Raw genomic sequence first — 15,278 nt, 5'->3', positions numbered from 1 at the left:
AGGATGAAGATATACAAATGGCAAATAAATACATGAAGAAATGTTCACCATCACTGGTCATTCGAGAAATGCAAATTAAAACAGCACTGAGAATTCATCTCACTCTGGAAAGAATAGCTGCCATCAAGAAATCAACTGATATCAAATGTTGCCAAGGCAGCGGGGGAAAAAGGAACACTGCTCCACTGTTGGTGGGAGTGTAGACTGGTCAATCACTATGGAAAATTCTCAGAAGTCTAGGATTGGAAGTTTTATTCAACCCAGCTATTCCCCTCCTCGTTATTTTCCCAGAAAAACTGAAAACTTCATATCACAGTCATAAATGTGCACCCACGTTCACAGCAGCACAATTTGTAATAGCTAAATCTTGGAAACAATCAAGATGCCTATCAACCATAAAGCGGATGAAAAAGATGTGGTATTTTTTATACAATGGAATATTGCTCAACTATAAAAAGGATGAGCCTGAAGGTAAACAGAGACAACTTGAGACTATCTTATTAGTGAAATGATCATATTTATAAATACCATTCTCGAATGACCAGTGATGGTGAACATTTCTTCATGTATTTATTTGCCATTTGTATATCTTCATCCTCAGATATGTTCATCTCAGATGCCCATTTTTGGAGAGGTCTTGTGTCTCTAGTGTAAACGTTAAGAAATGTAGGAGTAACAAAACCCAAAATGTGTAACTGCTATTTTAAAGAAGAGAAGAAAAGAAATTGCTCTATAGGATATTACTGCATGTATGTTTAAGTTCGTAGGATTGATAACCATATTACTAAGATTTTGTTGGATAGTTGAACAGTACTGTTTGCAGTCTCGCTGTTTGAATGTCCACTTTGTACGCTTTACTTTTGTAACTTGAATAACTATTTCTCAGAGGACAATATGTAATTTTCAACTAGTGATGTCTTACTGTTTTTTTTTTAAGTTACGTATTACTTCTACCCTTTTTCTGTTTTTTTTTTTAAATTAAAAAAAGAAAAGAAAACCCCAGCAATTATAGATTCTTTGTATTTTTCAACAGGCTCTTTAAATAACTACTTTCCGATAGGCTCTTATAAAAAACAATCACCTACCAATTTTAGCATCTGTAACTAGAGGGAATTTTTTTTTTCTGGTACCAGGAATCGAACTCACAACCTCATGTTTGCCAGGCAAGTGCTTACGCTGCTGAACTAAGTGCCTGCCCAACAGATTTTTATTTTATAAAATTCTTGGCAGAATTTAATATATAGATAATAAATTAATTATTAAATATTAAACAATATAAATTTATCTCATTGCAGTAAGACTACTCTAACCCTTTAATTTTTAGAGTATTTCTTGTTAAAAGAAAATTCTTGACTGGGTGTGGCAGCACACTTCTATAATCTCAGCACTGAGAGGCTGAAGCAAGGAAATCTTTGCAAATTCTAGACCAGTTAGAGTTACAAAATATACTTAAGGGCAGTCTGAATTGTATGGCAAGACCCCGTCTCACAAAAAAAAAAAAAAAGGAAGAAAGAAAATTCTTTACTTGTGCTGTCCAGATATTATCAAGATCCTTTAATGTGAGAGCTTTTTCTTTAATCACAAAACGAAGAATCTTCTCTAGCTTTTCTACATACTGTGGTTGATGAAGACTATCTTTCAAAACTATGGATAAGATATCATTTTGTTGTATCCATTCCTAAGTATAAAAAAAAAGGCAAAATAAATTCACAGTTCAAACTTCTAATTAAAAATAAATGGAAGCCCCAAATAGGCACATGGTCACAATTGTGACACACAAATACTGTACGTTTAAGAGTTTTAATGCAACTTAAATATACAACCATAATTTTTTGAAATTCAGTTTCCATATAAAATGGTCTCGTGGGGGCTGGGGATTTAGCTCAGCGGCATAAGCTCCTGCCTTGCAAGCAGGCAGTCGTGAGTTTGATCCCCGGTACCGATAAAAAGGAAAAAGACAAAAAAAAAAAGTCTCTTATAAATTCACAAACTGCAAAACTGCAATTCATAATGTTATAGAATTACATTTTCCATACACAGAAATGTTACTATATGTGCTATTTCAATATACTTTCAAACTATAGAACTATAACTAGCTTTATAATTCTCAATCTGTTAGATTCTTCTGTAAAATGCAATTTAAAAATGTCACAAACTGCTTTAAAATTGCTACATACTTTCATTTATGCATTTGTTGAGACAAAGAAGACAAATTGAATTCACCCATCAAATCAGAACCCTAAAAATTGAGCCAAAACTTATAGTACCTCCCATTGAGGTATTTTTGCTGTGATCTAATCGTTCTCACCTTACACTATAACATATTTGTTATATTTTGTGTTACTTAGAGGGCATATTTGTTATTAACTTCAAAACAACTTGTAGAAGTAAGATAATAAAAATACGATACTTTCCATATCAATATAATGCTAATATGACCGACTTAAAAATAGACTATTCAACTGAATATTATGGCATATGCCTCTAGTAAGTTACTTATTACTAAGGCTGAAGCCAGAGATGACATATTCAAGGACATTTTGGCCAATTTAGAAACTCAAAAACTGAAAAAGGTAGAGATACGGTTCTTGTTAGAATACTCCCAGGTTCAATCCCCAATACAGGAATCCATGGAGATTGTTAATATTTTTTATAATCTCAACTTTTTTTTTTTTTTTTTTTTGGTGCGGGGGATAAAACTCATGACCCTGCATTTATCAAGCAGCTATAGCTAATCTCAACTTAAGAACTTTAAACTGAAGTGAGGAGTTACTACTAGATAATTCAAAGATTGCAGATTTAGCTAAGCCTTTTTAAAATATTACCTCTATTTCAGTTTAAACAACCCACCAAATTATAAGTGGATTACAAAGATATCTACCCAGCAATTAAGCTTATCAATTACACAATATTACCCTTACCAGTCCCAAATGATTATCTGTTGTCACTATTTTGAAGACGTTTTAGTGTCATATAAATTTTTTTAAAAGACTGTTTTTGTTTTTGCTGGTTTTCACAGTAACTGATAACTACTTTCCTATAAATTATTTTATTTGTCTTCTTTATTTTATGAAAAAATACAGTTTCATCATCAGAGAACAACAGTACTTACTGCACTGCATATCACTGTCTTGGAAGCAGTTACTCAGACTATACGACATAAACCAAAAAGATTTTTACAAAAGAAACAAGCAACAGCAAGTTTTTCATTTTAAGGAACTAAAATAAACTGGTAGTAAAAATGACATCACTTAGCATACGTACTAAAATGTTTTTTAAAACAACAGAATGTATAGTTTGGGAAAGTATTTGACTTTCTATTTCCTATCTCCCTTCTGTCTTGTTCCTTTATTTGGGTTTCCTGAAAGAATCTTATTCACAAAAATATCTTACTGCCATTCGCTCAGCTGTCAGCCACTCTTCCTCGTCACAATTACCACACTGATGAGTGTAATATGATACACCGAATATTATCTTATTAATTTCATTTAATGCATTCATCTTCCCACTAAAAGAAATCTGTAATAATCTGTAAGAAAAATCTGGATTAAGTATCATTTTAAGAATTCATATGAGGAAAAAAATTCACATGAATAATTTAAAGTAGGAAAAATCTTACCTGAGTATCATTTTTAACCTTGAAATTTCTAAAGTTTTAATAGTTTCTTCTTGTCCCGAAATTCTTGTAGCTAACTTCTTCAGAGATTTAATAATCATTGAAAGTGCATCACTTTTGTCTTCATTCTTTGCTTCTTCTTTTAATTCTTCATCAGTCAACTTTTCTAAAAACTGAGGAACTATTTTGATAACTGGAATGAAATATTTTTTCAGTGTATGTTGACTGAGAAACGTATAGCATTGGCCAAATGGTCTGAAAAAAAGACAAAATTTCTGGAATAGTTTTTTCAACATACCTAAATTCACAAACTAGCTTCAACATTTAAAACAAATGCAAGTTATTGTAAAATCAAAATTCTTGAGAATACTGAAAACTCAATTTCAAAGAAACAGGAAAGCAATTTGTACAGTGCACTAAAAATGTTTTAAAATACAACTTACTTAATAAGAGCAGCAATTATTTGAACATTTAATCCTGATCCATTAATAAAACGATCAAGCAAAATCTGGAATCCATTTAACATGCCAAATCTGTTAATGAGATCCACTAGCCAACCCTGTAACACAGTAATGAAAAAATTAATTCCTTTCTTTTAGAAAAAACTACTTTCTGAAATGTATTTGTTTAAAAAGACCAAAAACAGAAAATTTAATAAATCAATGCAATTATCTTTCAAAAACACGCAAGTATTTGAAAAAGATCGGTACACATTTGCACAAAACACTGATTTTGTTCTCTATATTCCTTCTGCCAGAAGCAACGCAAACAACAGAGTAGCTTAGAGGTATGACTGGATTCTTAGTCATTATCTGGTGAATATAAGTTAATTATGGGAGACTTAACTATGTATGTTCATATATACTGTTAAAACAGTGTATATATATGTTGTAACTTGGTTAAGATGCCACTATCCTGTTCTGTAAGCATCGCTACCCTAACCTGTGTTTCAACTCTTGTTTCTTGTGAATTATTCCCTTCCAGAAAAGCAATTTGGTCCTGAAACCAGCTGACCCTAAGGTTGTAAAATATTTGCTAACCACTAATTACAAAACACTCAGTCCCAGTCTCGGGACCAACTAGCCCTGGTTATAAAATGTTTTGCAGCAATTAACTCCCTTTTTGTATAAGCTCATTCCCCTTTTCTCTTCCTTGTAGTTTTTCCTTTTAAAAACTCCTGTAACCTAACCTGGTTACACAGCTCTGCAGATTCTAATGCATGCTGTGTCACTGGGTACCAACTAAAATAAAGCATTTCTTTTTAAAGACACCTTGCCCCATTTTTTGAACATCTTGGGGGCTCGTTTTTGGGATACAACATTTGGGGGCCCACCCAGGATATCTTGAGGACTCCTCCCCAAATTATTCACCAATCATCTTACTGTATATAAGTAAGCCCCATTTAATTTGGGGCACACATTTGTAGCAGACGAGCCAGGTGCTTCTTCTGCACTGGAAAGGGACGTCTTCTAGGGGCTTTTTGCCCGTTTGTAACTGGGGGCTTTTTGCCCATTTGAATTTGTCTTTGTTATTAACTTAGGGGCTCATTGCAATTTGAACTTGTTACAGGTTCCATGTAGCTTACTGGACTCAAGAGTTATAATGAAAATTGTTACCCTTTAAAGTCACTGGACTGTGGACAGAAAAGCCTTCGTGTGCATGTTCAGTGTTTATCTTAACTTTGGTGGCACCTTGTCTTGTGTTTTTGTATATGACCAGTTATTAATAACTATGGGCCAGGTATCATCATCAGTGTCTTTATCTCCTTTAACCCTGGTCCTTAATCATTTTGGAGATTTTAAGGATCCTGCCCCGGGAATCTGGAGAACCTGCACATCCTGGGAGGCTCTGTATCTTCTGTGAACTTGAATGGCCCACCAGGGTTCCTAATTGGCCCCGGCAGGTAGTTTTGATTTGTCCACAGCTCAAGCCATCTGACAATATGTTTTCAGTCCCCCAACCCATCCAGATCAAATCATGTACATTCAGGTTTGGATTGATCTCATTCATGACCCCCCTCCTTGCTTAAAAAATTTCTTAAGTCTTTCAACTGTGATGGGCCAGTTTCTGTCTGCTGAGGGAAAAAGATGCCTCTCAAGAGACTGGAGACAAGAAAAATAAAGGGGGTGTGTGTAAGTGTTCCCACCCGAAAAGCCATTTTTTCTGGGAGTAAAACATGGGGCAAAAGATTTCAGCAGAGGAGCAGAGGTATTCACAACCGCTCCAAAGCCTGCTTAAACACTCAGGAGCTCATGTGCCAAAAAAAGACTTAACAACAATGTTAAAAGAGGTAACCAAATATATCCCATGGTTCCCTCAAACAGGCACTATAGAGATTAATATCTAGAAAAAAAGTTGGAAAAAATATTAAAATGAGCCATAGAGCAGGACAAATCATTTCTCCTGAGACTTCTCAACTTGGAATCTGGTCAGCTTAGTTTTAAGTCTGTTAAAAAAGATGACTGGGACGTAGAAGGAAGAGAGCTCCCTGCTGAGTCATCTGCCTTAGAGGGATTGTCTCAGTAGGAGCCCAATTACAGGTAGTGTGGGAAGAGGCAGCCACAAAAGGCAGCAAATAATACCCTCCTTGCTTGCCTTCCAGTTGGTACTGTAACAGATGCTAAGATAAGGAGTATTTTGTTCATAAGCCTTTTAAAATACAACTGCTAAAAATCTTAAACAAACTGCAGGATTAGACCTTTCTGCCGCTTGTAGAGTCACTCTTATTGGAAGTGACAAGCCCACCCCAATTCCCACATAATTTGGGGTGGCCCCCCACCTGAAAGAACAGTTGGTCTTGTGCGGGGAAAGGCTATCTAAATTTAAAAGGAATAATTATTGTGTCTAGTGTGATTGATGGTGATTACAGAGATGAAATACATGTGCTATGTACTTGCATGTGCTACGGATATCTGGGTTTTGGAACAGGGAGACTATGTGGTGCAGTTGATTTTATTACCTATAGAAAAGCCCTCTTTTGTTATGTATAGACAGCTCAGGAGGAAGCAAGACCCTCAGAACCAAACTACAAAAAGAGAAATTTGTTTTACACAGGAAGTGACTAAAACAGGCCTATGTGTTTTATAAAAATAAATGGGAAACACCTGAGAGTCTGACAGACACTGGGGCAGATGTGTCTGTAATTGCATTAGAACAATGGCCCGCCAAGTGGCTAACACAAAGGGGCCCCACATCCCTTATGTTTTACAGAGTGCCTCACCTTTGCCTTATGAGGGACCACATCAACAAAAGGGTTTCTTTTTACCTTATGTGGCACCTATTCCATTTAACTTGTGGGGAAGAGATTTATTACAAAAGTGGAAATTAGTGCTGACTAGCGATTCTGATTTAAACGCTGAACAGACAAATTTCAATTTGGAAATTGAATCAATTGACTCAAATCCTAAAATTAAGAAAATGATGATTAAAATGGGATATCAAAAAGACAAAGGACTTAAAAAACCCAAAAACTTACAGGGAATTAAAGAGCCTATTAAGCCTAAAAATGACAAGCAAGGTATTTGATATCAGCAAGTTTTTGACAAGGGCCATTGATGCTTCTCCCCTCAAAATAGCTCTGCCTTTATAATGCAAAACTAAGGAGCCTGTTTGTGTAAGAGAAGCTAACTCAATTACACAAATTAGTTAAAGAAAAATTACAACAAGGCTATTTAGAAAGTTCCCTTGGAATACTCCTGTCTTTGTTATTCCAAAGAAGTCAGGCAAATAGAGGTTGTTATAGTATCTAAGAGCTGTAAATGCCTGCTTACTTGCTAGACTGCTAGATTCAACTGCAGTTCTTAGAGAATGACCTCTCATCATAATTGATTGAAAAGACTGTTTCTTTAACATTCTTACTTTTACAGATAGACCAAGTTTTATCTTTTCCAGGCTTAATTTACACTTTAAAAGATCAACACAGCTAGTAACATAGAAGCGAGGTTATGCTTGTCTTAACAGGCACAAGATCCACAAGATATAAAAAGCATTGATGAGAGACACAACCAATGCTGACGACAGCCTTAGGTGATAGGCTCTACCAACGTGGGCCCAGGGAGACCTGCCAATCAGCCAGAAAATCGGTTTCCAGCTCCCCCAAAAGACAAGCAGAAAAGACAAATGATCCAATAAAATGATATTTAAGCATTGATCCATAGGCTAAAGATATAGTCACAAAAAGGGGAATTCCACCAAACTTTGAAAATCTTTTGGTTGCCTTAATGGTCGTGCTGGCAGTATCTGTATATATGACACCTGTCTCAGGAGTAGAGTCATGGACTTATGTCCCTAACCCACATTTTTCTAAGGCTCCCCAAGGCCTCATTTCTCTCCTGTCATCTATCTTTTTCACTCATCGCCCTACTTGGGATGACTGTCAGTAGCTGTTACAGGTACTGTTTACCATGGAGGAGAGGGAGCACATTTGCACCTTGGGACAAAAACCTGCGATCCAGATAGAAATCTGTCCTCCGATCCTGAATGCCTGAACCATGTTTTCTCTTTATCCCACGCTGATTGGAATCCTAACAGGACTGGGGGTGAAAAGGCTCTCCATCAGTACTGCCAGTTGTTTTCAGAAGCCCTTAAGGGTACCACCAGAAAGCCCACCAATTTGTTTCAGAGGTAAGACAATTGGCTAATGAGCCTCCCTTGAAGTTTCTGGAAAGACTGCAAGAGGCCTATCACATTAATACACCCATAGATCTGGTAGCACCTAAACATGCAAGGGCCATTAATATTGCCTTTGTAACCCAGTCCGCCCCTGATATTAAGCGAAAATTGCACAAGCTTGAGGGATTTGAGGGAATGCCCCTTTCCCAGTTATTGGACAGTGCTCAGAAGGTATTCCACAATCGGGAAGATTTGAAAGATCAGATGTTGACAAAAGTATTACAGGTTCTGATGAAGAAAGTTACCAAGCCAGATACAAAGTCTCCCTGGCCCCTAGATAAAAATCAATGTGCTTATTGCAAAGAGAAGGGGCACTGGCAAAAGAACTGTCCCAAGCTCTTCTGTGGGGCTTAGATGAGCTGGGCTATAAGGTCTCTTCTAAAAAGGCCCAACTATGCCAAAAACATGTGACCTACTTAGGTTACCAAGTCCATAAAGGAAAGCTGACTCTTTCCTCCCAGCAGGTGCAAGCCAATCAACAGATTCCAGTCCCTGTGACTAAAAAGCAGGTGCGAAAATTTGTGGGAGCCATGGAATATCGTAGGCTTTAGATTAATAATTTTGCTGAGATAGCTCAGCCTCTTCATGACTCATTAAGGGGAGCCACTCAGGACCCTCTAGAGTGGACAGACTCTCAAGACCAGGCTTTTAAACAGCTGAAACTGGCCCTAAGTGAAGCTTCTGCCTTGGCGCTGCCAGACCTACAAGCACCTTTTTCTCTCTACGTGGATGAGAGGCGAGGGATAGCAAAAGGAGTACTGACCCAGAGTCTGGGACTATGGCAGAGGCCTGTTGCCTGTCTTTCCAAGAGGCTTGATAACGTGGCAGCTGGATAGCCACCTTGTCTATGGGTGATTGATCTATGCCTTGGTGACCCTCCTGGTAAAGGAGGCTCAAAAGTTGACTTTTGGACAAAAACTCTTAATTGCCTGCTCCCATTTGCTGGAGAACCTCATCAAGGCTTGGCCAGACCAATGGCTATCCAACTCCCAAGTCATGCACTATCAGGTGTTACTTCTGGATCCGACTACCATCAGTTTCAAAGAAACAGCAGCTTAAAATCCTGCCACTCTGCTGCCTGGCGATGACCCTTTCTTGACTCTCCAGGACTGCACTAATGTTATTGACCCCCTCATGGGGCTGTGACCAGATTTGATGGATGAGGCCCTATTCAAAGTTCCATCAAATTTCTCTGATGGAAGCAGTTACATCTATCAAGGGAAGCAGGTTGCAGAAGCTGCCGTTACTACACTCTGAGATTCTATGGAAAAAAATCTTGGAGCCCAGAAACATCGGCCCAATAGGCAGAACTCATTGCCCTCACTGAGGCCCTCAAGTTGTCAGAAGGTAAAGACATAAACATTTATACTGATAGCAGATATGCATTTGCTACTGCCCATGTTCATGGGGCCACTTATCAAGAACAAGGTCTACTGACTTCTGGGGGCCAAAAGATCAAAAATGCTCCCCAAATTTTAGATTTATTGGCCGCCATTTGATTGCCAAGGAAAGTGGCTATCATCTACTGTAAAGCCTATCAAGTGGGAGATGATCCTGTTATACAAGGAAACAATCTGGCAGACTTCACCACCTGAAAGGTGGCCATAAAATCAGTGGGAATTGAGGTGGCTCTGACATTACTGCTGATACCATCTGCTCTGTCACAGCCCATTTACACCTGAAAGGACTTGTAGCTCAAACTTCAAGCAAAGCCTAATATCCCTGTGGGCTAATATAAACTGCCTGATGAGACAGTCTTCCTCCCCAACGTGTTGGGATGTGAACTCATCCAACAAGCCATTGGTCCACTCACCTGGGAGGATCAAAGCTTGCTGCCCTCTTTTGAGATCATTTCTTTGTTCCCCAATTATCAAAGCTTATCCAGTCTGTGAGCCTTAGATGCCCCCAGTGTCAACTGGTGAACCCAAAACGATAGCAACAAATAAAAACCACTCGCTCCCATGGAATCATGCCAGGAAAATACTGGGAAATAGATTTTACAGAGATGGGAAAATCTGGACTTCAAGGGTATAAGTACTTACTAATAATGGTTGATACTTTCACTGTATGGGTTGAAGCTTTTCCTACTAAGTCTAAATCAGCCTTGATGGTAGTTAAAAGGCTCTTATATGAGATTATCTCTCAATTTGGCCTCCCCTTATCCATGGGGTCCAAAAATGGCCCAGTTTTTATAGCTCAGATAACTCAAAAACTGGCCCAAGCCTTGCAGATTGATTGGACTAAACACCATTGAGTGCTTACCAGCCTCAAAGTTCAGGACAAGTAGAAAGGATGGACCAGACTTTAAAAACGTTAATAACTAAGATGGCCTTAGAAACTGGCAAGAACTGGGTGATTCTCCTTCCTTTTGCCCTCTTGTGTATGCGATGTACCCCCTATTTTGCTGGTATTTCCCCTTTTGAGGCTCTACATGGGAAACCCCCTCCCCTCATCCCTAAGATTTCTGAAGAAAAGTCAGCTGATCTACCTAACCAAGATCTTACTAGATTTCTCCAGGTCCTTCAACCAGCTCTGACTTCCATCCACCGGTTATTCCAACAACATCCTCTGCCTACAGCCCATTCCGAGGACAAATGCCCTGCAGTGGAACCAGGAACACTAGTTCTCAACACCAAGAATCTCTCGAGCCATGGTGGGAAGGCCCCTACACCATGGTCCTCAGCACTCCAACTGCCATCAAAATTGCTGGGAACCTGCCTGAGTTCATCATTCCCACTTCAAGCCAGTCCCAGCCTCCAAGGGTGATCGACCTACAGATAAGTGGACTGTTATCCCTCCCAGGGACCTCTTAAAGCTTAAGATTGTCAAATGTACCTAATAGTCTTGTTCATATGGGTACTCCCTTATGGAGACTTCAGGGACACATCTCATAATCCTTAATATGGCACTTAGAAGATAACTGATTACAATACCGGTGAGATGTTGACAACCAGTGCCACTGTCCACTAGATTTATGTGCTCTGCTAAATAAAATCCCAGTAGAAATTAGACAAAAGAGGGTAAAAGTAGGACAGTATGCTATACAGCACATCTGGCAGATTAAAAAAGACAAACTGGGCCTTTCAAAGACCTAAATAGTCATAAGAAGTTAAGAGTCCACTGGCTGGTACCTCTGCCCCTAGACACAAGAACCAGCTATTAACCTTGCCCATACTGGAATATCTAGATATTATCATTCCTAGAGATGTTCACAGTCTTTAGAGACAAAATACTTTTATAGATATTGGAATGGCAGGATCAATAGGTTTAGGAGTGTCCAGCTAGTAACTGGAGACCAAAATTATAGGTATTTGAGTGTACTTATCAACCAAGATCTAGCCACTCTTAGTGACTCCATCTCCAAGCTAAAAGATTCCTTGAGTTCCCTAGCTGAGATGGTTTTACAAAACTGATGGGGACTAGATATCCTATTCTTAAAAGAGGGCTTTAGGAGAAAACTGCTGCCTATGTGGCAGCCATTCTGAGGTCATCAGACAAAACATGGCAAGCCTTAAAAAGCAATTGCAAGAACAAGAACAAGCCAGGAAAGCCAAACAAAACTGGCTTGAATATTGGTTTTTCCTTGGTAAACAACTTTGGTAAAAACAGTCGCAGAGCCTTTGCTAATCATCCTTTTCTTTGTAACTATTGAAACTTGCGTTATAAACAAATTAGTAAACTATGTCAAACACAGAGTTCAAACTGTTAAATTAATGATACTAAGGACACAAGGCTATAGACAGATACCTCTAACTGAAGCCTCTTCCATGAGTCAATAATTTGACTCATTGGCCTAAATCAGTGAGGAATGTTACAACCTGGCTAAGGTGCCATCATCCTGTTCTGTAAGCCTTGCTACCCTGACCTGTGTTTCAACCTTTGTTTCTTGTGAATTACCCCCTTCCAGAACAGCAATTTGGTTCCGAAACCAGCTGACCCTTAGGTTATAAAACATCTGCTGGCCACTAATTATAAAACTCAGTCCTGGTCCCAAGATCATGTGGCCCTGGTTGTAAAACATTTTGCAGCAATTAACTCCCTTTTTGTATAAGCTAAAAGAGGAACATTAAAAAAAAAACTCAGCAAATAAGAATTTGAGTTAATCATCATCAGCTGGGGGCCACAGTATTTTCTATTCTGCTTCAAGTCTTCAGAAGCCTAAGACAAAAACAACCTTTTTGTCTTTAAAGCAACTGGACTCAGATACTCTGTTACAAGAGACAATGGACCAAGACATGCAGCAAATTTTAGACCTGCTAAATGTATGAGGCAAATATTATCAAACTAAAGGAAAAACAGTTCCCTTATATCAGCCAGTCTTCAATACTCTAGTAAATAATGGGGGGACAACTAGAAAATCAGCACAAAAAAAGAAGTTTCCTATTATGTAAAACTGAGTTAAAAATTATACATAGAACATACTAAAAATGGAATACACGTTGTTCTCAGCACATGGAACGTCAGAATAATCCACTGATACATAAAACAAGTCAACAAATTTTAGAAGACTAAAATAACAGAACTTACCTTACTGGAACCCTGCTGGAGACCACAAGCAGCTCAGAGCAGGATTTAAATTTAACTAATTGGCTTTCTATGTTTATCCGTGAGTCTGTCCTAAGCCTTAGCCCCTTGTCTGGCGATGGAAGCTATTCATACAAATTGAACCTCTATGAATCACTAGTCCTGGCTAAGGCCTGTAGTGGCCAGTGATAGCTCAAAGGGCAAGATAAGACCACAGCTGAAGACACCTTGGCTCCAACACTAATTAATAGAGACTATAGCTAAAGAAATTTCACTCCTGCAGTCGCCCTGCCTCCATAAATGTCATCTTAGAGATAGAACAGTTCTCCTAAATTGGCATAATTTACTATTTGGAGAAGTCTTTGAAATGACTCCCAAGGTCCTGCTCATTTTCCATGCTTTTCTCAGTTTCCTTGCCTTTTTTGTTCTTGGTCCTAATAAAAGTGGGCTGGTCCAGAAAAGTCTTTGTCTTAGCCCTGGGAGTCTCAAGCTTAACTAAATGGTTTTGACCCTCTTGGATCCCTAAAACCACCTAACTTGGCTCATTTTATTTAAATCTCTACCATACACTCATTTGGAAGATCAGGGATCTAGGTCAACATCTGATAGAACCGAGTGTAATAAAACTGAAAGTCAATGGCAGAAGGAAAAATGGCAAATTCACAGGTAAGTAGAAATAAAATGATACACTTTAAGCAATGGTAGATCAAAGAGGAAATCAGGGTACTAGGGGTAAATTGACTAAAACCAGTATAATCAAAGTCATGAATAGAGAAAAAGCACTCATGCCTCAAGAAGAGCAACATTCACTAGAAAAGGAATAACAAACCCTAAACTATAGAAAAATGGTAATAATAGTAAAAGTACAGAGAACAGAGCAGTAAAGCACAGTGTAATCAAAATTTGGTTTAAAGTTTTACCTATGTCCTCAGAGGAAAAGGGAGAAGACCCAAATAAATGAAAATAGAAATAATAGACATGTGATGGAAATAAAATATCTAGCAACTTTATTCCAACAAATTGTGTAACTAGATGTAAGTATAAAATGTGTGACCTGTACCAAGTTATCAAGAAACAAAATCTGAACAGTTGCATTACTAAGAAGGAGGCTGAATCAATGATCAACTGCTGTCAAACACCTTCAGTGAAGAATTACACTATACATTTTAGAATACTGATCTTTCTCATTGTCTTCCAAAAATCAGACCATTCAAAAAACCATCTAGGAAGCTGAGGCAGGAGGGTTACCACAAGTTCCAGGCTACCCAATCAGGTCCAGGCCAGCTTGGACTACATAACAAGCCTGTCTCAAAAGGAAAAACAGGTACCAATGACCAGCACTTATAGGAAAAACATTACTTATGGAGTGTGTACAACAAAAGTACACACTGGTCTTCCTATGTATATTGATATAAAACTCCTGTTAACACTTTAATGACAAAGCTTATTAAAAACTTCATACATAAGTACTATTTTTTCTGAATAAAATCAAACTTCAATACACATCATTTGATATATCACATTAATAAGAAAAAAAAAAAACATTTCATTGATACCACATAAGGAAACTAGTACAACATACAGAGTGCTATTTTTAAAAAGCACACACAACATTATGTTAAATGATCACAGACAAAATTTTTTCTCTAAGATTTGGAATAAGCAAACATGTTTGCATTTATCACCTTTGATCAACATAATAACTGAAAGTCCTAGCCACAGAAAAACAAAAGAGGTTTTCATGTTAGAAATAATTTATAGAAACTTTATATGATTTAAAGAAACTCTGTACCATTTTATTTTCCTTTTTGGAATCAACACATGCATGTGTACATGTATAATTATGACTACACGCTAAAATTACCTTTTCTGCTATTGGTAAAATCTTTTTCATATATTTATCAAATTTAATGTAGTCAAACTGGCTTAGAGACACAAAAAAGTAGTGACACTAAAAATCTATATTTTCAAATCTAGAAGTTTTCTGCATATCTTTGCCTACTAGGCCACTAGTGTTGGAGGCTTTTCTTAATTCTTTTGATGTATTTGAGGCAATTACTTCCTTCTTTTCTTCTACCATGATTGCATAATGTAAATTATAATTTTGTCAAGTATAAGGGAGGCATGACAGAAGAATAAAGTATACTTTCCTTACTCAACATTCAGATATTGGTCAATCCTGATTTATACTAAGCAACCAACTGCACTTCAAGGAATATCTACTAAGTAAGTTATAAAATAACTCAAAATTTTAGATCTCAGTTTGTTTTCTGCTTCATTTAAATCCACACACATGCTCAGACACAATATAGTACTACTTGTAGTAATTATATTCTCCAAAGGCATTTGCAAATACTGAACCACTATTTCTAGGGGAAACAAAGGATACAGTAAGCATATTCATCAATTAATCAGTATATAGGAACACTTGTAATTTACAGTTGTATTACCATGATTTCAATGTTAG

At 37.6% G+C, this 15,278-nt stretch overlaps 1 protein-coding gene across 9 annotated transcripts in view; it reads right to left on the bottom strand.

Moving 5' to 3' along the window:
- LOC134475109 (probable ubiquitin carboxyl-terminal hydrolase FAF-X) overlaps window positions 1–15,278 on the bottom strand; it is a 185,172-nt gene that overhangs the window by 143,480 nt on the left and 26,414 nt on the right. For all 9 annotated transcript variants that reach the window (XR_010046058.1, XM_063244487.1, XM_063244488.1 and 6 more), the window contains 4 exons: window positions 4,060–4,175; window positions 3,620–3,871; window positions 3,394–3,529; window positions 1,526–1,678 (listed from right to left, as the gene is read on the bottom strand). Coding sequence is in view for 8 of the 9 variants with exons in the window: in XM_063244487.1 (XP_063100557.1) it covers window positions 1,526–1,678; window positions 3,394–3,529; window positions 3,620–3,871; window positions 4,060–4,175 (657 nt within the window). In the remaining variant the exon portion in view is untranslated. The remainder of the gene's footprint in view (window positions 1–1,525; window positions 1,679–3,393; window positions 3,530–3,619; window positions 3,872–4,059; window positions 4,176–15,278) is intronic.

Source organism: Cavia porcellus, unplaced genomic scaffold (assembly GCF_034190915.1).
Source record: "Cavia porcellus strain 051 isolate PalLab524CR breed Dunkin Hartley unplaced genomic scaffold, mCavPor4.1 scaffold_61, whole genome shotgun sequence".
Lineage (NCBI taxonomy): Eukaryota > Metazoa > Chordata > Mammalia > Rodentia > Caviidae > Cavia > Cavia porcellus.
This window is presented reverse-complemented; position numbering and strand designations above follow the sequence as displayed.